Here is a 26,738-nt window from a genome sequence, read left to right as displayed (position 1 = left end):
TGGATGTAAGTAAGTGACTAATAGAATCAATTAGTATCACTCTTAACACAACAACAAGGTGGTATGGTCTAGTGGTATGACGTCGCGTTGTGGCCGCGCCAGCCTGGGTTCGATTCCCAGTACCGCCAATTTCTTTTTCGCCGCTGTTCCCTTGAACTGACCTCCTCATTCACTCGCCGTCGTCGATTTTTTGGCAACACCCCGCCTCTGTGACCTCTCTGGCCAGGCAATTCTTTTCTTTTCTCTTTTTTTAACTATCAGGCTTCAACATCCTATTATGGTAATTGGACCCTAAATTCATCATGCATGAATTCATTGAAATGGTGGCCTCTGGGTGATTGAGAGCCAATCTCGACCCTATTGACCACCCCTCGATATCACTTAATCTTTACAGTCGCACAATCAATTGAAAATGATTTCCTCAAGACACGGAGATAACCTGCAGGGTGCCTAGAAATCATTTGTGAAACAGCTATTTTAGGTTTATTCACCAGCGCTTACACTGATGGATTGAAAGGGCACCTTCGCAAGCGCCCAATGCCTTCATCCATGTCAATTGGATGATGTGAATGGCACTGGGCGCCAATTGTAAAATTGGCGAGCGATGGTCCTTCACACACACTCTTCCATGCACCGGTATGGATCTTGTATTATCGCCAAATGTTGCCAACCATTTGAAATTTGGGAGGCCCAGGGCTCATTAAGAAGGCGATGGAGGTAAGGCAATCTATACCTGGATATGGGAACGGGAGTTGCATTTCACCAGCTGAACCCTCCCATAGATGAATAATCAAGCGTTTTCCAGCCGTAAGCGCCTCGAGGAATTGGCTGCAAGCGTGGGTGTTTCTATGAGCAATTATCTCCCAATCCTCAAGAGAAACGCCATTTTTTCTTTTAGCCATCAGGATAAGGAAGCGGCTGAGAGCCTTGCAACTCGCAAAAGATTAGAAACTTTCTCGTCGAAGTCACATATCTTCCGACGCACCCCAAGCCAACGCAATTTCAAGAAACAGGAGCTCTATGTCGCGATCGAGACCGTCATCAGGGAAAACGGACCCGTCGGTGTTCTGGAATGTTTACTGACGCAAGCCAAAGATGCAAAGTCTAAAAAGAACATATTCAAAACCGATACCCAGGAGTTCCACGTGGGCCCGCTTCTGGAGCTTGCAATAGGACATCGACGGGCCGATATGGTATCAATACTGGCTCCTCAAGCGGATCCGGCGTCTGTGAATAGTTGCCTTCGATGTGCAACCGCATCTGCCAATCTAGATTGTGTCAAGGCCCTGCTTGAAAACGGGGCAGATCCAAATTCTTGCCAAGAAGAGTTCATTGAAAATATAACCAGTGGAAACATTCCTCTCGTGAAACTTTTACTAAGAGCAGAGAAACGGCTTAAAATTTCGTGTCTTGATGAAGCCCTTCCGATAATGGTATCGAAAGGACCGCTTCAGCTTGTTATTATCCTTCTTCAGCAAGGTGCCAATGCGGATTCAGCTGGACTGTTCGAATCTGTTGTTGAGGGTGGAAGGATTGATCTTATCGCCGCCTTTGTCTCAGCTAAGCGGCCTCCGTCACGGGCATCTCTCAGCCGCGCTCTCGGAGTCGTTCTCCGTGGGTCAACAGTAGTGACGGAAGAACAACGTTTGATCATCGAAATGCTTCTTTGCGCCGGCGCATCTGGAGAGAACGTCAACAAAATCCTAATGCGATCGATCTCTACGAATGATCGGAACCTCGCTTCCACGGTGGTTTCGTATCGCGAGGTGATCTCATATGATCCTTCGGACGCAATAATTGAAGCCGTAAAGAAAAATGACATGGAGATTTTAAGCATTATTTTCAATGGAAAACTTGACAGTGACTGCGCGTCTGCTCTACTGGCCAAGTTTTCTAAAGTGTCGGTGACTTTGGCGTCATCGAGAAAGCTTTGGATAGTGTCAACCTTAGTTAAATACGGGGCTACTGGCGTTCCGCTGCATGAGTATTTGGTTAATTCCGTCCAACGAAATGACGAACTGTTGGTCAGATTTTTAGTGGATCACGGAGCATCCGTTGACTACCAGGATGCAAAGGCACTTCGTCTTGCCATGTCCTCAAAAAATCTTCAAATCTTCAAGAAACTCCTTGGCGGGAAACCATCTCAACCCTCCTTTTCGCTATGCTTTCGCTTGTTACCAACATTGCCCCCAAATTTACAGCTGGATTTGGCGTCAGAACTATTAGCTGCTGGGGCCCAAGGTCAAGAGGTCGACAAGACGCTCGCAAGGGTGTTTTCTGACAACGTTACACTCGAACGACACCAGTTCCTTGAGTTACTCGTGAGACATGGCGCGGATGTTAACATCAAGGATGGTTATTGTTTCCAAGAAGCAGCAAGATTGGGAGACATCGTTTCTCTAAGCATCTTACTCAAAGGCAGTCTAAGTGAGTTATCACTTTGCAGAGCTCTCACTCCGGCAAGCAAACTGTCTCCCAAAGAACTACGGTTCACCATCGTGGATTTGCTTCTGTCAGCAGGCGCTCGTGGACCAATGGTGGATGCGCAATTGGTTGAGCTAGTTCAGGAAATTCCTGTCGATATCGTTTTGATTAGTCTAGTTCTCGAGAAAGGGGAAGCAAATATCAACACGGATGGTGGTAAGGCTGTGCATCATGCGTGTCGGAAGGCAGATCATAAACTCCTGGAGCTTCTGCTGCAGTATCGGCCAACAACAAAGACCCTGGACGCGGCTTTCCTTACAGCGACCTCTTTGGAAGACCCTGCCGTTCGTTATGAGATATGTCATAAGCTCCTCAATGCTGGTGTAAAAGGAGCAATGCTGGACGCGTCATTAATCTGTGAACAGCAATCTCCGTCAAGCAACATGAGTCTACTGGAGCTACTTCTCGATCATGGGGCGAATATTAATTTTAACAACGGTGCTGCTATCCGAAATGCTATAAAGCAGTCTGATGAGCAGCAGCTTGTGCTTCTCGCATCTAGAATGCCTTCACGCCAGACAGTAATTGGTGGCCTGGAATTATTGCTCCGTACTAATACCGTCAAGAGGTACGAGATGGCCAATATTTTGTTGAATGCAACAGATATCTCCGTATCCGAGGCTTTGAATCCCATGCTCCCTGAGGTGATCAGATTAGATATTTGGAATCATCGCCTTCTGAAGCTTTTTATTCAGCACGGGGCTTCGGTAGATTATCAGCAGGGTATGGCGATACGCAAATCGATCGACAATGATTATATCGATGCTTGTGAATTATTACTGGGTCAACCTGTCTCTTCGGACACACTTGAAACTGTTTTTGGGTCTTGTTTGGCGATTGAAGGTCCACGACGTGTTCAATACGCAAAGCTGGTCCTCCAAGCCGGTTTTCATGGACGATGTGTAGATGAAGCACTCCTTAAGATTGTCCAAGAAAAGCCCTGTGACATGGATATGGTCATACTTCTCTTAGGGCATGGCGCTTCGGTCCACTTTGCGAATAGTCAATGTATTGTTCACGCGGCTCTGTCTCGGGATGATTTAATCCTGAGACTCCTTCTAGAATCCGTTTCAGATAAAATAGCTGTGACATATGCGTTTGGAAAGACAATATCGGCCGGTATAACTTGGCTTTCAGCTTCTGGTTTACCAACCATCGAATTGTTACTACGCCATGGTGCAACCGGGGAGGCACTCAATCTGGCCCTAATCGCGGCAGTTGAAAATGCAGCAATGAACCCCGAGGTGGCAAAGTTTGTAGACCTTTTCCTTGAATTTGGAGCTAGGGCCGATTACCATGATGGTCGTGCACTGAGAGCTGCGATTTCAAAAGGCCAAATTTCGCTGACCAAAAAGATTATGGATACATGCCCTTCGAGCAAGAGTCTTGCAATCGGACTCACATGTGTTTTTAGTTCTGACCTGTCTGAGGATGTCAGTTTGAAATTGATTGAAATTCTCACTCAAAATCAGGCCGACGTTGATGCCATGGGCACTTTGTGGTGTTCAGATGGATTGCAAAAAGAATCTCCCGTTCTTCTATGCCTTCAAAAATGGCCACGAGGAACGAAGATCCTGGAAAAGCTTTTGCAGAGCGGCATGAACGTAAACCAGATAACCTCTTATACGATAGAGAATGATCATGGACTGGAACATGTTTCTCTTCTTTTATGGGCGTTGTTGCAGCCACAACAGCGTATAAGTTCATACGCGATTGAGTGTCTACTGAAGCATGGAGGTAAGCGCCTTTAGGGTACAACCTTTGCGGTTTCTCTGACGTGTTATTAGCGGACCCCAACTTTCAATCTACAGGGTCTTGGAAGTCCCCTCTCCTCATAGCATCAATCGAAAGAGCCCCTGATGTTGTTTTACAGCTTATCCGTCATGGCGCAGATGTTTCGAGGGGCGACGCGGCTGGAAAGTCTCCACTCTTTTACGCTAGCAGACGTAACCAGATTGATATAATACGCCATCTTATCGACGCTGGCGCTACTGTCGATGATGGGAGTCTCCATGAAGCGGCACAGGCCTTGAGCCCCGATGCTGTTCAACTCCTTATTTCTTATGGACATGATCCCAACTTTCCATCAATGTTACACGATGGTCGAGGTGCACTAGCAAACTTGAGTCTCCACGCCTCTGATGCTAGGTTGCCTGTTTCTGGAATCAGGAAGACCATTGACGCTCTAATTGCTGGCAAAGCAGACCTAAGAGCACAGAGTCAGGGAAAATCTCTCCTTTTCCATGCATTGGATAATCCAGGATCCTGTGTCCATGTCACGACGGCCCTGCTGGCAAGTGGAATGTGGAAACTAGTTAATGACAGCTGCAATATCTTTACCAGCAATAACTATGTCTACTCACCCTCGATGTACATCAAGAAGAACCTCCAAAACAGCCCAAGAGAGCTTGGTCCACAGCTTCTTCATATCCTGAAGGCTCACAATTGCAGGGATGTGTACTATCGGCTCACTAGCCCTCAACCGCCAGACATGGTTAACGCCCCGCCAGAAATTATGGCAGAGGAAAGCCGAAGACAGGCCCGAGTCAAACGTCTCCAGGATCAAGAAGAAGAACACCAAATGCAGCTCAGACAAAATGAGGACCTTGCAAATCAGCAAGACATACTGATGACGCGAACACACAATCTGCGGATTCAACACGATCGCGAGCTTGCAGACGAACGAGAGGCAAACGCTGAGCGCTTTGCAAAACAACAGCTTCGTCTTGATGCCGAATCTGCAGCGCAACGGTCTCGCCTTGCACAACAAAATCGTATGCTAGAATTTGAACACACGAAGACCCTTAGCCAACTTCGCCTGCAGGCACTCGAACAGCACGCCCGGCTGCAAATTGCCAATGCGCAAGAAGTTGCACATATAGAACAGGAACTGGTCGATAAGAAACTGGCCACGGAGATTCAACGAATTAGAGAGCTCGAAGCTGCTAATGACAGGCAGTACAAGAGAGATTCTGATATTCTTTGTAGGCAGCAAAGGCTATGGGCAGAAAGGAAAGGGATAATGAGTGAAGATAGGGGAATCACTCCTGGGAATGCGAGTGGCACGATGTCCCCAGTGAAGGGGCTAACCTATCAGGGTGCAGAATTGGATTAGCTGAGCAAACTCCAGGCAAGCATCCTTGTTTCAATGGTGATATCGTATTGAGCAGGTTTCCAAGAAGTGGTAATTTAGTGCGGAATACGGAGTACTTTCGTTGATCTTGCAGCCATTGAACACTATTGATCCTATCAACAAGCAGCATAGGGTCTTGCTCCCTTTTCGTGGGGCAGCATGCAAATTTTGTATTGTTTATGTAGCTATTAGTTTTAATACTCCGTACATATTCGGGAGAAAGTGACAAAACAAAAAAAAAAAAAAAAAAAAAAAAAAAAAGGAAAAAGTGGGATCTCTCGAACTCGAACGCAGGAGCTTCATTCCTCTCACATCAACAGAGACATCGCACCTCAACGCCGACCCGGCAAAAAAACTTGGAGCTTCTCTTTGATTGAGCGTGTCATCCTTAGTGCAGGGGCCATGCTAATCTTCTCTGTATCGTTTCAATAAGACCAAATGCCCGAAGGCAGAAACGATACTTTTTCTACTTTCTTATATTGTGATTTTCTGCGATAACTCGCTCCAATTGGCTGGATTTAGCTTTAAAATTATATAAGCATATTGATGGACGGATTTATATTATTCCAGAGAAAAATAGAAGCGGGCAACAGTGATTGGCTGGATCCCGGCACCCAAGGCAACCAGTTGCTTGGCGTTTTGGCTTCACAAAGATTCACCCCTTTTCCAAGGCTCCTTTCGTTCCATCAGAAACTTGACCCGAGTAGGCTCAAGTCTACATCTAGATTTTGATTCTATACCAAGGGATGACGGATTCAACCGCCCAATTGGTCTTTAGGTTGGTCCAAAGGCAAATAGTCAAAGTACAACAGTCAAGAAACACATGTGCACAAGTTATATGAAAGGGGATAGAAGCGTGTATCCCAGGAAATTCGGCAGGTGGTGGTATACAACACGCGGCTCTCAGTAAAAGTTTGTGTTGCAAGGGATTAAGGGGCATGCTATAACCGCTCAATCATGTGCGATCTCGCTGGTCCTGTGCCAATCCATCTAACTGGGACACCGAGATCCTTTTCGATATATTCGATATATTTCTGGGCGTTTGGCGGCAAGTCTTCCCATTTCGTAGCACCCATGGTATTTACCTTCCAACCTGGCAGCGTTTCATACACAACCTCCACCTTCTCCAGCTCTTCCGCATCGGCGGGGAAGGATTCAACCTCCTTTCCGTTCAAACGATAAGCCACGGCGACCTTGATTTCGTCAAAGTCATCTAGGATGTCTAACTTTGTCAGATTAAGAGCAGTGTAGTGGTTGATCAAGGTACTGTATCGGCACATAACCAGGTCAAGCCAGCCGCAGCGCCGCTTTCGGCCGGTGGTAACACCGAACTCACGGCCAGTGACTTGCAGTTTCTCACCAATTTCGTTAATTTGTTCGCTAGGGAAAGGGCCGGAGCCAACTCGTGTGCTATATGCTTTCACAACGCCGACAATGGACTTGATCTCCGTTGGGTTAAGGCAGAGACTTTGGATGGTGCCGCCCAAGCCAGTGCACGATGAGGTGACGTATGGATACGTGCCGTGATCGATGTCAAGCATGAGTGCGTTAGCTCCCTCGATGAGAATGGATGCGTCTTTGTATTTCCGAAGCAGAGTAAATTGGTCAACCACAAAAGGTTTGAGCAGCGTTCGATACTCCTAGACGGCTATAAGTAACGAAGGACTGGTCTCAACAAGCTGAGAGACATACCTTGAACCGCTTAATCTCCTCTTCAAGGTCATAGGTCAGGTCTCCGAATCGTCGTCGGTAACCAGCCTCGAGATTTCTCAACTTTCTTTCTACAATGCCTTCGTGTAAAACTTCTCCGATTCTAACGCCCGTTCTTGAAGCCTTATCACTGTAGCATGGACCGATTCCCTTCCCAGTTGTTCCGACTTTTCGCCCGCCAAGGCTTGCTTCCTCAAGTCCGTCTACTACGGAATGCAAATCGAAGCAGACATGAGCGCGATCACTAATGAACACGCGCTTATTTGCGTCTTTGAGGCCCTTTTCCTCCAAAGCTTTGAGTTCTTTGAAAAATGAGGGAACATGGACGACTGTTCCGGAACCGATTAGGTTGACGCATTTCGGCGATATCAGGCCGGACGGAAGGATATGGAAATCGTATGTGATGTTGTCGTGGATAATTGTGTGTCCCGCATCTAGTTGATTGGAAATTTCAGTAAGTATAGATCCCATTCCACCAGCATCTAGGGGTGGTGATAGGCCACAAGCTCGTTGCAATAGGGCTAAGAACGAAAGACAAAACTCACTATGACCACCAGCGGAACGGCAGCAGAGATCTGCAGTTTGAGAGAGAAGGTCTGTAATTTTTCCCTTTCCTAGCGATGAAAGATGTTAGTTTATCATGCCAGCGCAACTTATCACGCAACCTATGGCTTTCTTCTATCGGACTCAAAAGCTCACGAGGGGCGCCGGAAATTCTCACCTTCGTCCCCAAACTGGGCACCTAAAACCAGCGTCACCATGGTTCTCTTTTCTTTACTAACAACCGGAATTCGAACGTAGATGGAGTCCACAAAAGAAGGACAAGTCCTCGTTCCTTTCCTTATTTCAATTTTGGTATGTTCTTAAGTGTATCGGGCACAATCCCACAATGCCGAGGGGTAGTAAAAGCGGGCACGAGAGGTTCAATGACGACTGCGCTAATGCGGGGACTCAATTGAGGAGAAGAAGTGCAAATATTGCTATCTCTAATCGGGCCGGAAAAAAACTTTTGCTCGGATATGCGATTTCAAAATCTAGAGATCAAATTCCAAGAAATTCTTTCGGAGTATGCGCTCAATCTTTTCGGCCTGAGTCACCCTTTTGGCGCGGGGCGGGATTATGTAATCGGCGGGACCGGGAACGAAGAAACGAAATTCCGTGAGCCCTTTGCCTGCCTGGGGGATGCATCACAGCGATAGATTTGTTCTCTGTGGATGTGAAAGGATTATAACATGGTGGAGAACACTCTATATATAGCAGAAGGAAGTGTGTATACACTGGCATCGTATTATGCAATCCTTGATTGTTGTCTAAATACTGAACGGAATGGCTGGCAGCCTTGTTTCCATCAAACCAAATATAAAACTGCCGCAGATCCATAGTTGTACACACGACGGTTTAAAAAAGAACAGGACAAAAAAAGCCAACTGCCACTGCCAAACATCCGTATCCGGTTGGAAAGATAACAACAACTCCTTACCAAATGCGCCTAGCCAATGATGTATCCACATCTCTTACGCCTTGATAGTAACTTGCCACCCTATGCAACAACAAAACGGGCCTCAAATCAAAGACTCAGCACAGGGAACCGGTTGCGCCTTTCGGCATTCTTGAATCCAGGTACGTAGGCGTCCGAGGTCCAAAATACACTGACGATGCCGCTCCCACGCGACTTCCCAGTGCTGGCGTACCACAAAGTCCTCTTCCATTCCACGTACATAGGCACCGAACCCATACTTCCCAGGGTTACCTATAGCCTTCGCATCGTCGCTTTCATCATCGTCATTGGCGGCGTCCCCATTGGCTGAAGCCTGATATCCACCTAAATTTAAACGGGTACCATCCCCTCTTGCGCTCATCCAGTTCGGTGATAGCAGAGTGTCGACAAAATTCTGTCGTGCGTTGAAATGGGAAAGCATGGTTCTGTTGAACTTGTTCCATTCGTTCATGTAAGCCGCCATGTCGGCCATGTACCGGTCCCACATGCCTCGAGCGAGAACTTGTTCTGGCTTCATGCCTGAAAGGCCCGGATTAGCAGTGAAATTCGGAAGAGTGGGTGGTTTTGGCGGTTTTGGAAGGGCAAGATCCCGTGGTTTGATACGCGACCGATTCAAATCTGGCTGAGAGTCGAATGGAAGGGCGTTATTCAAATTCTTCAAGTCATTGATACCACCATTATTAGTAGCGGAGAAAGGATTGACAAGACCCATATCAGTTAAATCGAGCATGTCGGGCGCTGTGTCGAAAGTATTAGGGATTTTGGTCTTCGAGGAATTTGCGGATTCCTTTGAAGGCGTAGCTTGCGCGTTTTGGGCACCTCCAGAAGGTATCGGCTCGTCGATATCCATGGCTTCAGCGCTTCCAGAAGGGGCAGCATTAGAACTTTCGTTCGTAGTGGGAGCGAATGTATTCTCTGCCTCTTCGGCCTCTGTAGTCACTGTGGCTGGGCGTGGAGCAGTAGAACGCTTTGGCGCTGGCTTACTCTGCTTTCGAGGGCTTTTTTGACGACGAGGATCCATTGATGGCTGCGGAAATGCATCGCCACGCGGAGTTGTCCACGTGTTATCTCTGAGGAGTTCTGCCCAACGATCAGCTGAAAATTTCGCTTCTGCAAACGGCGGAAGTGGCTGGGAAGAAGCACGATCCGCACTGGGATTGGCTGCATTCTGTGAAGAACCCGACGGTTGAAAATGAGAAGATGTGTCAGATTTATTCAGAGTTCTACCTCGTGTTGGTACTGGCTTTGTGGCAAATGGAACACTGCCAGACGGCCCTGGGGCGAAAAGGTCAGCGTCATTCCCAAATGTGCCACTCCATTCTTTCGCCGAAAAGGTGGGACTAATGTAATCATGGCTTTTGCTTTTAGGGGGAGTTTTGTGGGTTTCGTCCCCTTTTGGAGTGGTGTTTGTCGCATTGAAACTAGAAATATCCTCTAAGTCAGTTCCCATAATCAACAAAGAAACGGATAGCGACAAAGATAGTATAGCAAAGATAATATAGCATCAGGTCAATATGAATGATTTTGTTCTCTTTTTCGCCCATGAGCCTGTCCTCTGATGACACCACCATTTATGGCTCCTTCTGCCAAGGGTAGGACACTAAGGGCTTGGGCTTAAAGAAAGGGAATGTGTGACCATAGACGCCTGTTTCAGATCAATCAAACGGCACGAGACTTGTGGGTACCATACATATTAGGTGTTGAAGAGCAGCGAGGTTCACCGTTTGTGGGAGTCATTTTCTCGCTTTGGAGGCTACCATCCATATCGACATTAGTCGAGAGCGGAATTGACGATTTTGAAAAATTTGAAGATAAAGGGGTGCGGCCAGCGGTTTTTCTGTGGCTTCCCTTGCCTGATTCCACTCCCTCGCCAACATTAGGATTCTCCCAGTCATGGAATTTGGAACGGTTGGCTTTGGTGAACTCTTTCTGACGGCCATTGATTGTTTCGCCAAACAGCCAGGAGTCGGGACGCATCGCCCACGCCGACGTATCACCAGACATGTTCTCGTTGCCATAATGCGTAGGTCTGTTAACCTTTGCCCTAGTACTACGAACTCTGCTGCGCGGCATGGCTTTTGGGCGAAAGCTAGGAAGAATTTCGTCTGAATCACTCGAAGTGGGGGAAGAGAATGGTTGATTGCGTTTGGGACTCAGCTTAGGGCTCGCACTATGACGTCTTCCACGAGCCTGCAGAGGGGTTGGGCTTGGTGGATTTGTTCGTGGTTGGGATCCGGAGTCCTCGAAAGGAGTTGAGCGGGCACTCCGCGTAAATGCAAAACCTGCACTCGACACATAAGTTTTCTCGCCGCCTGACGTAGCGTACCGACTGCTGGTTCTTTCTAGATTAGGCATAGATGTACCGGAGTCCCCAGCTCCTGCGGGTTTCTTTTTAGCAGTAGGGGATGGTGCTGGTTCAAAAAAGTGGTTCGATGCTTGCGCCCTTTCACCCTTTGAGATGGTCGCATAGGCAGACGTATTTTTTGCCATAGGTTCGTCACCACCAGGCGTGCCAGGTGCAAAGCCATTTCTTTTCTTAGTTGTTTGGGATCTTTGGGGTCCAGCGCCGGCCTGTTTTTGAGTTGTGAAATAAGCTTCATATGCGGAATGTGGCCTTTGTGATTGTTGTTGTTTCGCAGTCGGTGGCTTGTCGGTCCGCCCTGTCTCATGCGATGAACGGCCCGTTCGAGGGTCGAAATTCGTCCATCCACCAGCTGGATGATTGCTAGGTTTCATGTTTTGAAACGCACGGTATGCTTCAGCTCGTGTTCGTACATCTTCATATACCTTATCCCATTTTGGAACACCAGCCTTAGCATAGCTGTTCCACTGGTGCGGCGGATGGGGAAATGACGATGCAGACGGGTAACTGGCCTTATTCGGAGGGGCCGTAGGGGGTCTTGGGGGAGGTTTATTAGAAAATGGAGATCCGGTATTGTGGGATCTTGAGGTGGGAGTTGCGCGCGAAGAACCGTAATGCTTGCCGTAACCAGCTCGAAGCCTATCGGCATCGTATTTTAATCGTAGTTGGGAATCATTAAGAACTTCATATGCAGTCTGAAGCCCTTGAAATTTGGAATTGAATTCGACCTCTCTTCCTGGATTTCGATCGGGATGATATTTGAAAGCTACCGTCATGCGAGGTCAAAAATGAGTTTCTGCTGGAACGCAAACAGCAATTTAGGCTCGTGCCCTCTTACCTAGCTTTCGGTATTGTTTTCTAATTTCCTCTGGCTCCGCACGGCTGTCAATCCCCAGCTCCGCATAATAATCCCTCTTTATATCCACTTTCACCATTCTCGAAAGGAGCACGCTCCCTGACCAGAAGTGCCAGGGAATCGGTGCCGGAAGCGGCTAATTGGTTTAGATTTGGGAAAAGTCTCCTCGGTCAACAGAATTGCATATTTTTGCGCGGGAAATGCGAATTTTCGCGATCGTCGATTTGTGTTTATTTTCGAAACGAAGTCGATGTGCCGAGTTTTCACGAAATTCGACTCGAAATTAGTCAGGAGAACGAATGGCCACAAAGAAAACAGCCTGCATATTCAAATTCACAATTACTACATCAATTCCGGTGAAATTTCAATCGATGAACAATGTCACCAAGATCAGTCAGGGCTGGGAAGGAAAATGAAAAAAGCAAAAACTGGCCAGCTCAATCATGCACACATTTGCAGCAAACTCATGCCCAACAGCAAAAGGTGAGGCAAACTGGGGGAAGCAAAGTCTGATGTTCAGATGCTGCATGCAAGAGACTCACCCTATTAACCGTGAAGTATGGGCAGCGCACAATAGAGAGGCGTGGTTGGTCTATTGGGCAGTTGTTAGGTAGCAGTACACCAGAAACACCTCATTAATGCAGGTTGAACCCTATCAGATCGCAATCGATTAGATGAGAACAAGGGTAAGCCAGAGATTTTGCCAGGAGAGGATGAAGAAGCATACAAATGAGTGACTGTGCAAGAACCAGACCTTCCAACCTGCTTTTCCTCAAGACTTCAACGCCACGGGCAGTGAGCTGAGATGATGAGTGACTAGTGTCAAGTCGAACGCGTTTACCAAATCACAATCAGTACAGGGTATATGTAGAAAGTTCGTACAACAAAGCAGATGGTAGTTAGAAAAGAGTGCAATACAAGGCCATCTTTAAAACCATGCAAAGCAAAGTACACATTGAAAGGCATGAAACATGAACAAACCCATTCCAGCATAGGCTGCAGGGCAAATATCGAAACAATACCCTTGTCAGGCGTCCTGATTCTGACAGCGGTCACCGCCCTCACCGTTCCGCTGTTCGCGCACCCCAACCCTTTTGGGTTTAGCGCACACGTGACCGCACGTGATGATTCTCGGTCCGACTCTTTTCCGCTGCCAAGCTCCATCTCACCGTTAGAGATGAGATGTCGCTAGCCTCTTTTGTAGCACACAACGAAGATTAGCTTTCCATGCTCCAACATCCGCCCGCCTGATTATGTCACCAATCACTTAGCCGCCCGCTTCTTGGCTGGTTGGCTAACCATATACGGTAATGATGACCGCACTTGAAAGGCTTTCTTTCACTTCTCCCGCATCGATGCACTTTTCACCAACGCCGGGATCTGTCGCCTGTAGAATGGCCTCTCTTGATGTACAAGATGCACCCTTCACACATCATGTTTTTATTTCCTCGATCTTGCAGCTTTGAGCTTCTTGTGAACTACGCTCCAATCACACAGATCCTTCCCCGGCTCCAGGCCGCCTTCCTGATATCCAACTCCACCACTTAGGCCATGTTGACCGTATGCCCTTCAGTGTATCCTATGCAATACTCACTATCGTTTTCCACTCTGCCCTCGCAGGGGATCTCCCTTGTACTGGGTTACGGGTGACGAAAAACCGTGAATCTAACCTTGCTTCTTTCCCGCGCATATGCTTATTTTCTGTTTCCACTTTCATGTGAAGCATCCGGGTGGCCAATCGGTGTTATAGTAAGAGATACTAGAAAGGACGTAGAGAACGTCAAGTTGTCAGAGCCTTTCTACTGCGTTCTTAGTCAAAATCAAGCGACATTGCCGTTGGGATAGCGGAGCTGGCTGGGCAAGCCAACCGTGTTTCTCCAATTTGATTCTCCGCATAACCACGCTGCCTGAAACAAAGTTTTGAGCTTCTTTATATTCTTATAGCCAGTTGGCTGGGCTTGCCTTATGCAAATACTTACTATGATTTGGGTCCGGCATCGCCAGCTTTTGTGCGGCAGGGGGATGATCGAGCACCTCTTGAGCTAATTGAAAAGTCTGACGTGTTAGAAATTTATGCCAAATCACCGCTGGCTGAGAGGTGATGCTCATGTGCAATCAGTTATATAAATATATATTCGGGGTAGTCAGTCCTTGCTGGGTGGTATCGAAAGCGCTTTTGACCCTGAACTTTCGATCCGCCGGGCCGCCCTACTCCCAGCTACTCTACGTTGTCCTAATTCGAACGACGAACTCGCATCCAAATGGAAACCCGCGCTGGAAGGAGGGGTGGACCGAGAGCTATCCCACCTTTGCGGCAATCCTGAGAGTGTGTATCAGAGAGGCCATACCTAATGACAACTGGGTTAGCAAGGTACATATCAGGCCACAATTGTTGAATCGGAATCAAGTTGCGAGCTACAGGCCTAAAACGAATGGAGAAAGGAAAAAGTGGCTACTGAAGCTGAAATAGAATTTGGTATGTGATATGCTTTGATAATTGTTGTATATGCCTTAGTGAGTCAGACAACTAAGTTTGATGGGAAGGGGTAAGGGATCTGGTAGGAGACAAGGCCGGGGGGAGATGCAGACGAATGAGGGTGAGAGAGAAGAAGAAAAATGAAGCCATGGGCACCACAAGAGGAGGGAAGCGAGGAAAATGAACATCATGAAGTCGATGCAAACAAAGCAACTAAATTTAAACTTATAACGGGCAGTCAGGTCCGTTTCTTTCGCAGGGAAGGTCTGGTGGTGCAGTCGGGTCAATCCAGCATCCGGAGGCTGGTGGCGCTCACCACGAGGCCTTCCCGGGTTCGAACCCTCGAGCGAGCGAACGAATTTCGACGGCGTAAAATCCCACCGGGGGTTTTCATAGCATTGAACTGCCCTGACACGCGGGGATTTCAATGTGAACTTTTTGCAATTTTTTCCTCGTTACATATAGCATTTTCTTCTGTCTTCTGACGCCTCCTTCCACCCGAGTTTCGTGTTTCTAAGCAGCCGCCATGATAAATATTAGCTGATGAGAATTTCCCTGGTGTTTAACGCGCAGCCGCATCTCTACCCCAACCAAACAAACTCAACATCGACCGGAAAATAATATATTTTCTCTAAAAGGGCTCATTGAAAATTCAAGAGTGAGGAACAATTATGACGATGCCGAACGCCTCTTTCCATATTTTTCCGTATGCCAATTATATATGTTGTCGAGTTCGTCTAGAAGGAACAAGGCACAGATCGCCAGAAGACCAAAAGATCTTGAAGCTAGTCTGATGCCTCAGTTACTCTGCTAAGAGATGACTGACTATATTTCATATATCGACTTTCTTTTCCATTAGTGACATCCGGACCTGGTCGTCAAGACTCCAGGGCTGATTCAAATAGGAAACCCAGGAGACCGCAATCCACCAAAGCACCGAAATCAGTCAATGCAATATGTCGGTGCATGTACTTCTTAAACCCGTTGACTCTGGTTACAACAAGCACCTGATAGCTGAAAGGCAGAACGAGTCGAAGAAACCAACGACCGCTCTAATATCCAATTTTTAAGAGCCTTGAGGCGTTAATCAATTCCGTAGATCCATTGGTATATATGTACCCATTTATTGATATTTACCACTTAGCCCAATTATTGTTCAGAATACGTATTAGGCCCCAAAAAGCCCTCGGCGATGCTCAGGAAATTTAGAAAACCCAAGTGTCCATGCAGGCGTCATTCCCCATTCAATGCAACGCCTAACTTCCCCCAGTGCCATTGCCGAAAAAGAAGTCTCCAAAAAAGGGGTATCCAGAGCCATTACTCCAATCGTGTTGCAACCCAAGCGTCATTCCGAAGCCAAGATCAACAGCCGTATCAGGCGGGTCATCACTATTTGGAAATGGTGATGGTAATGAGAACGTGTCAGTCTCTTGCCCCGTTGAGGCACTATAAAGTTGCTCATGGTCCGCGCGCGGAGCACAATTGAGAAAATCAAGTTCAGGATGATAAAGTAGGCTCTGCTCAGGACATGACGGGAGACTCGTAAGAGGAGCGGCGGTAGGGGCTTGCTGAGGAGATTGCGTTGGGAAAGGGTTGCCGAAACCGGGCTGTTGCTGAAGAGAATGGGGAGAAGAAGCAGTGTTGTAAATAGATTGCTGCGCGTTGATGAATGAATTTCCAGCTGCAATGGGAGAACTCGATTGGCCCATAGGGTAATTGCCCGGAAAATCCGATGGACCCATGTGATTTAACGCGGGTGTACGGTTAAGGGGAGCTTGTCGGCTCTGGTTACTATCCGGCTGATATCCGGGGCGCATTCTTCCATCCAAGACTATTTCTGAGGATGAGGACGCAGGATGAATATTTAAAGATGAGAGAGGATTTGAGTTTTGGCCATCAGGAGCCTGAAGCAATGGTCTATCATCCTGACGGGGTTTCCCTGGCAAGGCTGGCCGAGTCCCGTTCCTGCCAGATGACGAGCCAAATCCAGTTGTGGATAAACACACCTGAACAGTCGCCTTGCTCATCATTTCAAAGGCATCTCGACATGCTTCAGCAGGGGGGCATTTTCCCATCAAGTCTTCCAGGACAGAAGTCGCTCCTAGGACGGTAAAATCGACGTCATCAAGGGCCTTACGCCAGTCAATAAATTTTTCCAAATATTGGGCTGGAGACTTATACTCACAAGATGGCTTCGAACAACAGGTGAATGCCATATTGCACATAGGAATGATATACCTATCTTGTTAGTAGTGCTGAGGTGATCCAGGAAGCAGAGGAAATATTTACCGGCCATGAAAAGATGGTGGGTTGCAAGGTAGGTATAGTTAACTAGCCTGACACGATGCAGCTGACGGTATAACCTAAGCGTCATCTTTCCTGCTTCAGCAACTTTAAGGTATATGTCATCTGGGTCCTCCTCATCTTCCATATTCGTAAGTGTTGGGCTCATAGCATGCCCTGTCTGACCCAGATCCGCCGCCAACCGTGCAGGAACCACTAGACTCTGCCTATAGAGCATGGTAAGAGCCTGCCAGTAGTTTAGCTCCAAGAATTCGATGGAAAATTGAACCCCGATATTTCGTTGAGTAGGCGAAGACTGAATCCAGGCATCGAGTCTGCTGTGGACATCCCGTCGCCACGAGCGAAAAGAATCAAACTTCTGGAGAAAAGGTGACGGAACGTCCATCCGCATAGAGTCACTGCTGCGATCTATGCCTGACTTCCGTGCAATTCTTGCCTGCTGATACTGGAGCACTTGTTGGATTTCCGACTGCAGCAGACGCAGTTTAAAATAATGATATGACACGTGTTTATAACTGGGAGTTTCCCCAGAAGGCGGCGTGAGAAAGCCTGCTCTAGTAATATATTTGTCGTCAAGGAGGGAAGGAAATTCCGTCGTGATAACCTCATCCGATATTCCAAACGGTCTTCCAACACATGTACTGACGAGACGATCAAAGGAGTATACACTCCACCACAAACGGCGGCGTAGGTCTCGTACCCATTCCCGCCTTCCACGCTCTCGTGCATGGATTCCGGGCTTCTCTTTGGAGCCTTCGCCATTCCCGCCTTTTGCGGTTTCTCTCCCTGTCACCTTGCGGCCCGTTATGCTTTCATCAACGAAATCAAGCCCGGTGCCATCTTCATGGTGTAGTCCCAGGTCAATTGCCAGTCGCATTGCCACTCCTACTATATACCATAGCCCCGGTGCAACGGGTCTAAGGAGCGCAAAGCTAGCTAATAATAATACGGCCTGGAGCTCCTCGAGACCGCCAACGAATCCATCGGCAGTAGAGGACGAACTGAAAGACGCTTCGAGATGCACAATCGCAGATGCATGGTATTCTTCTGGCTGAGATTGATTACTAGATGGTACACTCGGTTTCCCAGGATGGAGCGAATAAGATGGGTCATATTCTCTCCGGTCCCCATGCTCAGAAGACGTTATATCTCTTTTGACTTCAAAGATAATTCCGGCTCCAATTGCGCAGACAATATTTAAGGCATAAAGGTCGCCCGGCGAGCGATTTTTCTCGTCCGTTGCATATACACGTTCGAACAATTCCATGAACTCGCCTCTGTGGAGGATTGGAGCTTGTGGGTTCGCATGCTCAAAATAGAGATCCACGAGACGCCGTGCGATTGCACGATCGGGAAACGGCGCACGGTTCATGGATGGTCTAACCTGCAAGCCAAAGAAAGAATCTCTCATTGAGCTTGGTGCATTTCCTTGACCTGTGGACGCCCGCCGTGAGCTTGGGCGCACTGTGCCACGGTCTGATGTGCTGGTCGTAATTGAACTTCTAACCGCTGCAAAGACCACACGAGCAAACGAAATGCCAGATGTGGAACCGAGATATCTGGAATCGGAAGCGCCATGGACCGGTACCAGGCCTATCTTTGAAACTAAACTGTCTAATCCTTTGCTGGAATCCGGCGCCGGCCGCTTTCGATCTATCCCACGACTAGTGGCATCTTCTTGTGCCACGTTAGCATCCACAGCATCATCGCGATTTTCATTTTGCCTTCCCTCGTCTTTGATTTGAACATCGGCCCCGTACTTTGCCACCTCAGGACCCTCAGTGTCCGAGGACCCATATCGCTTGGGCTGCTGCGACTCCCCGCCAGCAGTAAAATCGGAGCTCAGAGCGCCGCCTTCTGCAGGGTCGCTTCTCGCTTCCCCCTCATGTGGCTCTGGAGGTGAGAATTCAATTCCATTATCGGACAACACTTTTTCCAGGTATATTACCCGCGACTCAAGAAAATGTACATAGCTCCTTGGGATCTCACGCTTCGTTATCGGATCAAATCCGACACAAGGAACCCCCGCCTTCTCACATTGGTGACAACGCGGGAGACGTTGATCGCATCGATTTTTGCGAGAGCGGCAGCGATGACATGCAGTTACGCTGCGAAACGAAGGGAATATGTCTGAGGCGTTTCGGGGAGCTTTCTTTTGCTCTTTTACAGGTGATGAGTCCACGGGGGAAGTTTGAGTTGGGCGATCAATGTGAGAAAAGGCTTTTTGGCATGGACGGGCGACATCTGTCTCGTCAGAGGGATAAGGTCGCTTTGTGCCACTGTGGATGCGCGTCGGAGACGTGGACAACTGGGTCCTCGCGGTGTTCAGCATATCTTAAGATCGGCATCACCATGCCACTCGCAAATGGCTCGTGAATGTGTAAAAGCGTGGAACAAAACCATTCCTTTGCGGAGTAGTTATCTTGGATCTCGCGGTCTGGTGAGGTCACAATTGTAGATCGTCATAGAACTGAGACCACCATCGGCTACTCGAGATACGAAACCTTACTGCTTTGCTCGTCACGCAGCTATTTCGCCGTGAGTACGGACTCAGGGCCGCTCGCTTCTGTAATATCGACCGATAAATGGGTGAAACCAAGAGGAACATGGGCTTTCCGTCGGCTTCCAGTTGGGTTTCTTATGAGAATGTAGCCGGATTTACCTGTGAGCTGCTCCGGAATATGTTAGGCCTCTGGTCCAGCCAATTGATCACTTGAATTTCGCAGCCTCGCAACGGGCCGGGGTGGCTGTAAAGCTAAAGGCGCAACCGGGCTGCTTGGGTCCTCGATAGGATTGCACCGTTCTCTAGAGATGCGAACGTGGAGGAGGATGGAGCGACTTATTTTTACAAGTCATCAGCGGATGGGCCTGTTGACGATTTCGCAAGGCCCAGGAAGAACAGCGGAACGGAAAAGTGCTGGTAGTGACAAGGATCCGGTCATCGCGTTTCGTTGCCTTCTCGGCACCCGTCCGCCAGATCGACTCTGATTTGCGGCTGCGGATCTTGGGACCGATCACGAAAAAAAAGCTCTACTTCGTAGTTCGATAATCTCTCACAAATCAAATTCAGTTGCTATCATTGAGCAGATGGCCGAATGGTGAGGTGTAATTAGATGACATCTTACGATTTTTATCTATTTTCAAAAATGGTCCAGTGCCTTTTGGCATAAACGCTCCATGTTACACGGCAAGAGAGGAAATGTATGTGTACGTAGATGGGTACGGAGTACTATCTGCGGGAATAGTTAACGGGCAGTAAACATAAAAAGTTGCAAACAAAAAATAGCCCCTCTATCGTCGTTTAATTCTCATCTAGCAATCGAACGACAGTGTGCGGAATAGCAGTCACACCTCCAGCATTTATAGCGCTCACGGGAATAGAATATATACGTTTTCGCCACGCGTTTTGTCGACGAGAAGGGTGGTCAGCTACACCTTTCTCAACATCAGAGAGGTAAGTGCGAAGAGCAGAGAAATTTTCCTGGGTTTTCGGTAGGTCAGCTTTCGTGCCGACAACGAACCAGGGCTTTGTATAAACGGGTTGAAACTCAAGCTCCGGGAGATCCCTTCGGTGTATTTGGAGAAAAGATGGGAAATCTGTTTCAAAGTCATCCGAGTATGCATCAATAATTCGTGGTTCGTTCCCGAGATTTCGGTACCTGGTTTCCGTATGCATGTTCAGCTGTTTTTCTCGAAGAAGCTGATATTCATCGAGCTCCCGCCATAAACCCTTGAGTGCTTTTACGGCATCACCCGCGCTCAAGTCTACCACAAACGCAATGATTCCTGCGCGTTCAATGTGTCGGAGGAAGCCGAGACCCAGGCCTTTATCAAGATGAGCGTTTTCAACCAACCCGGGTATATCAGCAATGGTAAACCGAGAACGCTGTTTGCCTCCCGGTTTGGAGTGGGTGAGCGGACGTCCCGTAAGATCATCCAGGACAACGGTTCCAATATTCGGCGACAGAGTAGTAAAAGCCCAATTCCCTATCCTCGCGCGACTATTGGTGATCGATCGAAGCAGAGTGCTCTTCCCAGCATTCGGCAAGCCGACCAGGCCAACATCAGCAAGTAGCTTTAGCTCCAGCTCCAGTTCAACCGCCATCCCACCTTCACCCTTTGTGGCGAATGCCGGTCGCGGGTTTTCCTTTGAAACAAAATGAGGATTCCCACGACCACCGACTGCGCCGGCTACCAGCAACATTGGTTTATCCATGTGTTGGGAAAGATCAAGATTTATGGGCGCTGGCGGCTCCATTGCCGCAATGCTCGGCCGCCGTGGAGGGGGTAAGATTGGAAATTCCATCGTCAAGTAATCAGATGCCTTTGCACCTGGATAAAGGATCCACTGTTCCCGTTTCGAAGATGCAACACGCAATGCGTCTTCCTCTCGCATTCGTCCCTTGAGCAGGCGTAATTCGAACTCTTTTTCTGCCACTGGGTCGTGGCGTCCAATTTCGCGGACGACGGTCCCAACAGGAACCTGTAGAAGCACGTCATTTCCACGCTGCCCTCCTTGAAGCTTCCCTTTCCCATTTCGTCCACGGCCAGCCCTTATTACTCCCCTTCTTGCAAGCTTGTGAAGACTAGTATGTCCGTCAATGGCTTGAATGTATATACTTCCTCCAGTTCCTCCATCTCCACCGTTGGCGGGCCCTTCCGAGATATATTTCTCCCGGAGAAACGAGACGCATCCATTCCCGCCAGAGCCAGTGTGAAGCCTGAGGGTGCATCGATCCTGAAAGATAAACCGGCCATAATCGGACGGCGAGGGATTAAGACGGTCTGATGCTATCGGATTTTCGTGTATGTGGGAATCCGGCGAAAAAGAAGAACTTCTGATGAACTGCTTTTGTTTCAGCAAAGGACTGAAAGCTTTTCGGGCTTTCAAGACAGCGGCCGCAGTATTTTTCGATGGGCCGTGGAATAAACAAGGGTAAAGGAACGGCATTAACGTTGTGCTTGCCATGGACTTCATTCTCTTTAGCTATGGACGCAGTGTACGCAGCTCTTCTGCGTATCTGCTGCTGTTCCTTTCCCATCTTTCCTCCAGCACCGCGTCAAACCCAAAATTTTTGACCTCACAAGAATACGGCGGAGCGGAATATAAAAACACCGAGCCTAGCAAACCTTCCGTTATGTAACCAGTTGTTGAACCACTCGATAGTTATTGTTATTGAACACCCCAGCCTCGCTGCAGCAGCTTTTTCTAGCGATCAATTGAGTTTTTAGCTTGCGTATGATCCTTCGTCCACTGTGCTATAGAATCTGAAGCCCAGTTTGAGAATGATGGCCTACGAATTTTGTTGGCTCTCAATCCGTGATAAATGGCCGAAGCCGTTTCCTCCAAATACAAATGGCACCATGGTCAGAATCTGGTTCGGATTATCAAATGTCGCTGGGACTTAGTCTTGAATTTGGGAGATTATGTTTTGCCGTTAAGATTCGATTAGTTGAAAACGGCGAAAAGAAAGGAGTTAACTACTGATCCAACAGCCCGGTGCTAATTACCATCTAGAACAAACTACGGCTCGGCACCGCCCCAGCTTTCTCCGCGGACGACGCAACTAGAGCCCTAGCTACAACAGAAAACATCCACGGATGTTCCTCCAATTTCAATGCATTGAGGAAAAAGAGCTGTTCTTGATTTACCATTCAAATTCCAAATTCCTCGATGTTCAAGGTTGCAATCGCAAGGTAAGCAACTGACAAACATGGTTAGCCGGATAACACTGCAGCATCTCAAAGGTGCCGGGATGTGCTATGTTGATGGCCAGAAGAATATGGAGTCAATGACTCCATATGCTGTTTAACCTCGATTGTAAATAAATTTCTTTTCCTTATTCAAATGGTGCCCGCTCAGAGCCGCTTCGGACGTTACTCGTTGCCTATGATCAGGCATCAACAGTCTAGGCACCAAGCGCGAACGTCCCTCTTCGGTTGCTCATCAAAACGCGGAGCCGAAGGGGGAAATGCCTATGTATCATCTGACCTCTTACATATCTTGCGCGGGGAAAGGGATTTGGAAGCGCGGCTATTGGAAGTCCAGTCTGCAGGATGATGTCAAACCATCTGGCAGAACTGTCGGAGCTGAACCATTCGACTGACGCGCAGGGTAACTTTGAACGTCAGGCTCAGGTTCAAACCAGATCGAATGCAGTAAGCCTTCAAGGATTGATCTCTGGCGTGGCTGGACGGAATAGGGCGTCGTTTCGGCGCTGCAGCCTTTCCGATACAAAAATAGTTTCGGGAAACTAGCTGTCGAAAGAGATCGAACATCAAGAGAATTGGAGGCCCGTAACCTAGCCGCGGAGGACGAGTGGGTTCCACAGATCCGCGGAAGATTTATCTCACTCGTCTGTATCGCGTTGCCAATTGGCAGCACTTTCAGCCGCTGCGTTGTGTAACGTCAGGAGCATCGTAATTTTGGCCGGACCCGGATAAGAATGTCAATGCTCACTGTCAAACACCTCAGCCTGATTCGCCGATTCATCAGAGGCTGTCGTGCATAGCAGGGCCCGTGCTCTGGAAATAAGTTGCTCTGTCCCTCGGCCTGGCGAGTCCTGAGATAGAGGTACCGTTGGCCGGAAATCGCTCGTTAGGCACGAACGCGCCAAACTGTTCTCAAGGTCATAGTCACTCAGGTGGCCGCAAGCATGCAAGCTCGGAGGTTTTGGAATGACAAACGGACCAATGGGACAGAGTCGGTGGTGTTTGACAAGGACAGGGAATCGATCTTACCGCAGAGTATGCAAGTCTCGGCCACTTTACATGCAGGACATGTCGAGATGTGAGTGACGGAGGTCGAACACTTTGCAGGGCGCTGACGAGTTGTACTGTACTTCCGGGCCAGCGAGTGGGGGATATGCATGGTGTTCGTAAAACTTGCGGCACAGCAACTATGCATGCAAAAACGGCTATGCATGCAAGATGTGCAGCATTGTTCCCCCCCCAGGCTGTCGAGGCTGGGCCGTTTGGACGAGCCAGCGCTGCCAGAGAGGTGAAAGCCGTTTGAGTCCCTTCGCATATGGACTGCCAGGAATCAAGGAATTGGAGACGGAGGAATGGGCAACCAAGCATGATCCGGACGGAGGATCGCGGACCTACCGTTTCCCGCTTCGCTCATTGGGCTACATCAAATTCAGTGCGTTTTGTCTCGTCGATCAGCTTGCTCGGTCTCGAACCTCGAATCTGGGTTCGGGCGACCCCGGGACAAGGATCGAGAATTCCGCCGCATCTCAAGAACAAATAGGGTACACGATGGATGGCAGCAAGTAAGTAAAGCATTGACCCAACCCAGAAGCATTGAAGGAATAGGGTCTCTCGCTTTTTGATCTCTCCGCAGCATCCCGCTAGTAGAGGTGAGTGTCCGAAAAGGGAACACACGTATCCCAGAGTTACATGTAATGATGAGCTGGTAACGCCAGCGAAAGGCCGTAACTATATTAACCGCTTTAGGCCTAAAGCAGAGTTAAAAACCACATGACGGACTCGCTGCTACTGGCTGGTTGTCGCGTGGGGCAGGCTGGCCCGGTGGCCCAGTGGCCCGTGGATCCTCGCTCCGAGAACCCGACCCAGAGTTGCTAGTTAGCGCTAAAATAACTCTAAAGTCAACCTGACATCAACCACGGAGGACGTGGGCCGGCCCCCAGGCCCCCTGCCGGCGGGAGGACGTCGGTAAACTAGCTGGAGATATGTTTGTCCGACAATTCCAATCCGTCCCGACAGGAAACAGGCATCTTCTGTGTTAAGACTGCGGCAAAAAATTAATTGGGCAGAAATGACATCATGTCTTCTCCCCCGCGGTTCGTCCAAAATGGGCGGCCACTTGGTGCTGATTCCCGCCTATGCTCGGTCATCCGTGTCTTCCATACATTCTATGTGGATAGGAGCACGGCCTCGCGGTCACTTTCGGCAGCGCGCGCGATGAGTTGTTAGTTTGTCTACGGAGCACGGAGTCCGCAATAGTTCTCTGCAAGAGCAATGTTTCCGCGAGACGGTGCTCTGGCCAATCAGTTGTCCCCCAGCCAAGCGTCAGGCTAGTTTCAAATATTGAAAACGACCGTACGCATTGTCCTCCCCACGCAAGTCCGGCAAAAAAATAATTACTGAAACATTCAACGGCTTTTGGTTGCGTCTGTCGACTGGACGGAGGCTCCCTCGAAGCTCCTGGTGAAAGGCTAATTGCCATACCTGAAAATACGTTGTCCACGGCATAGTTATTGAACCTGCGGGCAGCCAATCGATTACCAGCCTTGCCTTGATTCTTTTTTCCAAATCTCTGGCTGGGATTAAGTATGTGCAGTCACTAGTACATGCTTACAGTACATACAATGGGCATCTGAGTGGGAAAGCATTGGATTATATGTCCCGTCTCTCTGACCTTGGATCTATACATATGTACCGAATTCTGTCCGCTCGTCGATGTCCCAACAAATGGTCAGCCGATCCATGCGGTAGCGCAGGATCCTGATCGGCTGGCGAGTGTTTGGATTTGTGGAACAGTCGCGCCACGAAAAGTCTGCCTCCCATGTGTCGACAATGATTGTTAGGCTTTCAAAAAAAAAAAAAAAAAAGAGCCGAGATCTGCCCACCAGGCTCGTGACCAGCCAGAAAAAGGCACCTGCAGGAATTGCTGGCGCCTTGTCTCCATTTTTCGAGCACACTCATGCGCATCAATTCCCAGATTGGTAATGACCCAATCGTTTCCGCTGACGGCCCTGTACGTCATTTAATGCAGCAGCGGGTTGCAAGTGGCATTGAACGCGACCAGCTGTCCAATGAGTCCGATTTCTGCCGAGCCCAGGTCGCTTACAGGCGCGTGTTTGAAAATTGTACCAGTTTCCTGGGTTTTTGAATGAGCATGACAGCGGCATCATCAAGGATTTCCGGCATCTATCAGGATAATCTTGTCCAAGGACAAGGAGATCGGCGAGTTACTCCATTTGGGCATTAAAAACACAGTCTGCTAGAACCAGAGCTGAGGCTAAATTATTACCTGTAGCAAACCTTGCATTAGTTCTTCACTGTGTAATGGCTGAACATGATGAGCCACAGTAGCAGATATTCAGATCTCATTGTAAATTGGCCTTGTGTTGCCGGGTAAACATTCCTGACCATGCACAAGAAGGTCCTGCACCCCTGATATCAGTCATGAATACAAACTTTGGTGATGCTTTGGTGATACGCGCTTCGCGCAATAAACAAGGCTTTAAGCTGACACAAACAGGGAGGGAAAAAAAGGGATGATTGGGTTCTCAGGCAGCATCCACCCTAGTCAGCAACAGCATGTGGGTTATCCAAAAAGTCAGGAGAATTTGTTCTCAGAACATTCCTTCTTAGTGGATAATTTTTGGTCCTCAAGAGCAGGAAAAAAAAAAAGAAATTTTTCTTTCGTCTGTGATTCATCAGATTCTGTTTATGCTCGGGTCTTGTGTTAAAACACCTTTCGGCAGCAGAGTCACACCCGATGCCAGAGAGTTATTGCAAACTCCACTGCCTCCCTGTGCGGAATGTCGGCTTCTCTTCCCGACCGTATAGCGACAGTACAGAGACTCTGCTTGATAAACCATCTGTGTGTCTTCACGTTTTCACTGATTTCCAGCTGTAATGTTCACTGTTTAGCTCTTGGTCCAGATCGACGATTATCATATCATTACACACTGTTATTTAGGATGATACCCCGTACAGAGCAGTTACTAGCTCATCATTCCTTTTTGAATTCTTTGCATTTTCCGTGAATGAGAAGCATCTCTCACCGACTTTCCTGGCTGGAACTTTATCCCTCCCGTCCAACCACGTTGCTTCTCAAGAAATTGAAGACTCCTCTGAGAACAAAATCTTCAAAAAGCTTGATTTGTGAAATATCCATGAAGGAATTTCCGCGGCTCATTAGCAAAAGAGGGAGGCAACAGA

The 26,738-nt window shown here is 48.3% G+C and overlaps 6 protein-coding genes and 1 non-coding gene across 7 annotated transcripts; 3 read left to right on the top strand and 4 right to left on the bottom strand.

Annotated features, from left to right (window-relative positions):
• The first annotated feature begins 57 nt into the window (after positions 1–57).
• Positions 58–128, top strand: D8B26_002907. Its single transcript has one exon. It is a non-coding gene; the product is annotated as a tRNA-His (tRNA).
• A 583-nt stretch (positions 129–711) lies between these two features.
• D8B26_002906 (uncharacterized protein) lies at positions 712–5,599 on the top strand (the record flags this gene model as incomplete). Its single annotated transcript, XM_003068790.2, has 3 exons — positions 712–717; positions 783–4,221; positions 4,272–5,599. The coding sequence occupies 3 exons, from the start codon at positions 712–714 to the stop codon at positions 5,597–5,599; spliced, it is 4,773 nt and encodes a 1,590-aa protein (XP_003068836.2).
• Positions 5,600–6,161: 562 nt separating this feature from the next.
• Positions 6,162–8,328, bottom strand: D8B26_002905 (uncharacterized protein). The gene is made up of 4 exons (XM_003068791.2): positions 8,049–8,328; positions 7,873–7,941; positions 7,310–7,761; positions 6,162–7,257 (listed from the first exon to the last, which is right to left on the bottom strand). Exons 1-4 carry the CDS (start codon positions 8,086–8,088, stop codon positions 6,559–6,561), a joined length of 1,260 nt encoding a protein of 419 aa, XP_003068837.2. The 5' UTR covers positions 8,089–8,328; the 3' UTR covers positions 6,162–6,558.
• A 274-nt stretch (positions 8,329–8,602) lies between these two features.
• D8B26_002904 (uncharacterized protein) lies at positions 8,603–12,520 on the bottom strand. Its single transcript, XM_003068792.2, has 3 exons — positions 12,026–12,520; positions 10,516–11,953; positions 8,603–10,246 (listed from the first exon to the last, which is right to left on the bottom strand). Exons 1-3 carry the CDS (start codon positions 12,120–12,122, stop codon positions 8,890–8,892), a joined length of 2,892 nt encoding a protein of 963 aa, XP_003068838.2. The 5' UTR covers positions 12,123–12,520; the 3' UTR covers positions 8,603–8,889.
• Positions 12,521–14,659: 2,139 nt separating this feature from the next.
• Positions 14,660–15,004, top strand: D8B26_002903 (uncharacterized protein; the record flags this gene model as incomplete). The annotated part of the gene is made up of 1 exon (XM_066123987.1): positions 14,660–15,004. One exon carries the CDS (start codon positions 14,660–14,662, stop codon positions 15,002–15,004), a length of 345 nt encoding a protein of 114 aa, XP_065980062.1.
• Positions 15,005–15,631: 627 nt separating this feature from the next.
• On the bottom strand, positions 15,632–19,155 carry PPR1 (Fungal specific transcription factor; the record flags this gene model as incomplete). The annotated part of the gene is made up of 2 exons (XM_066123986.1): positions 15,632–16,757; positions 16,883–19,155. The coding sequence occupies 2 exons, from the start codon at positions 19,153–19,155 to the stop codon at positions 15,776–15,778; spliced, it is 3,255 nt and encodes a 1,084-aa protein (XP_065980061.1). The 3' UTR covers positions 15,632–15,775.
• An 856-nt stretch (positions 19,156–20,011) lies between these two features.
• MTG2 (GTPase of the mitochondrial inner membrane that associates with the large ribosomal subunit) lies at positions 20,012–21,864 on the bottom strand. Its single transcript, XM_003068794.2, has one exon. It carries the CDS (start codon positions 21,799–21,801, stop codon positions 20,125–20,127), a length of 1,677 nt encoding a protein of 558 aa, XP_003068840.2. The 5' UTR covers positions 21,802–21,864; the 3' UTR covers positions 20,012–20,124.
• Positions 21,865–26,738: the final 4,874 nt, after the last annotated feature.

This window comes from Coccidioides posadasii, chromosome 2 (assembly GCF_018416015.2).
Source record: "Coccidioides posadasii str. Silveira chromosome 2, complete sequence".
Lineage (NCBI taxonomy): Eukaryota > Fungi > Ascomycota > Eurotiomycetes > Onygenales > Onygenaceae > Coccidioides > Coccidioides posadasii.
The sequence above is the reverse complement of the archived record's forward strand: the minus strand, read 5'-3'. Positions and strand labels throughout refer to the sequence as shown.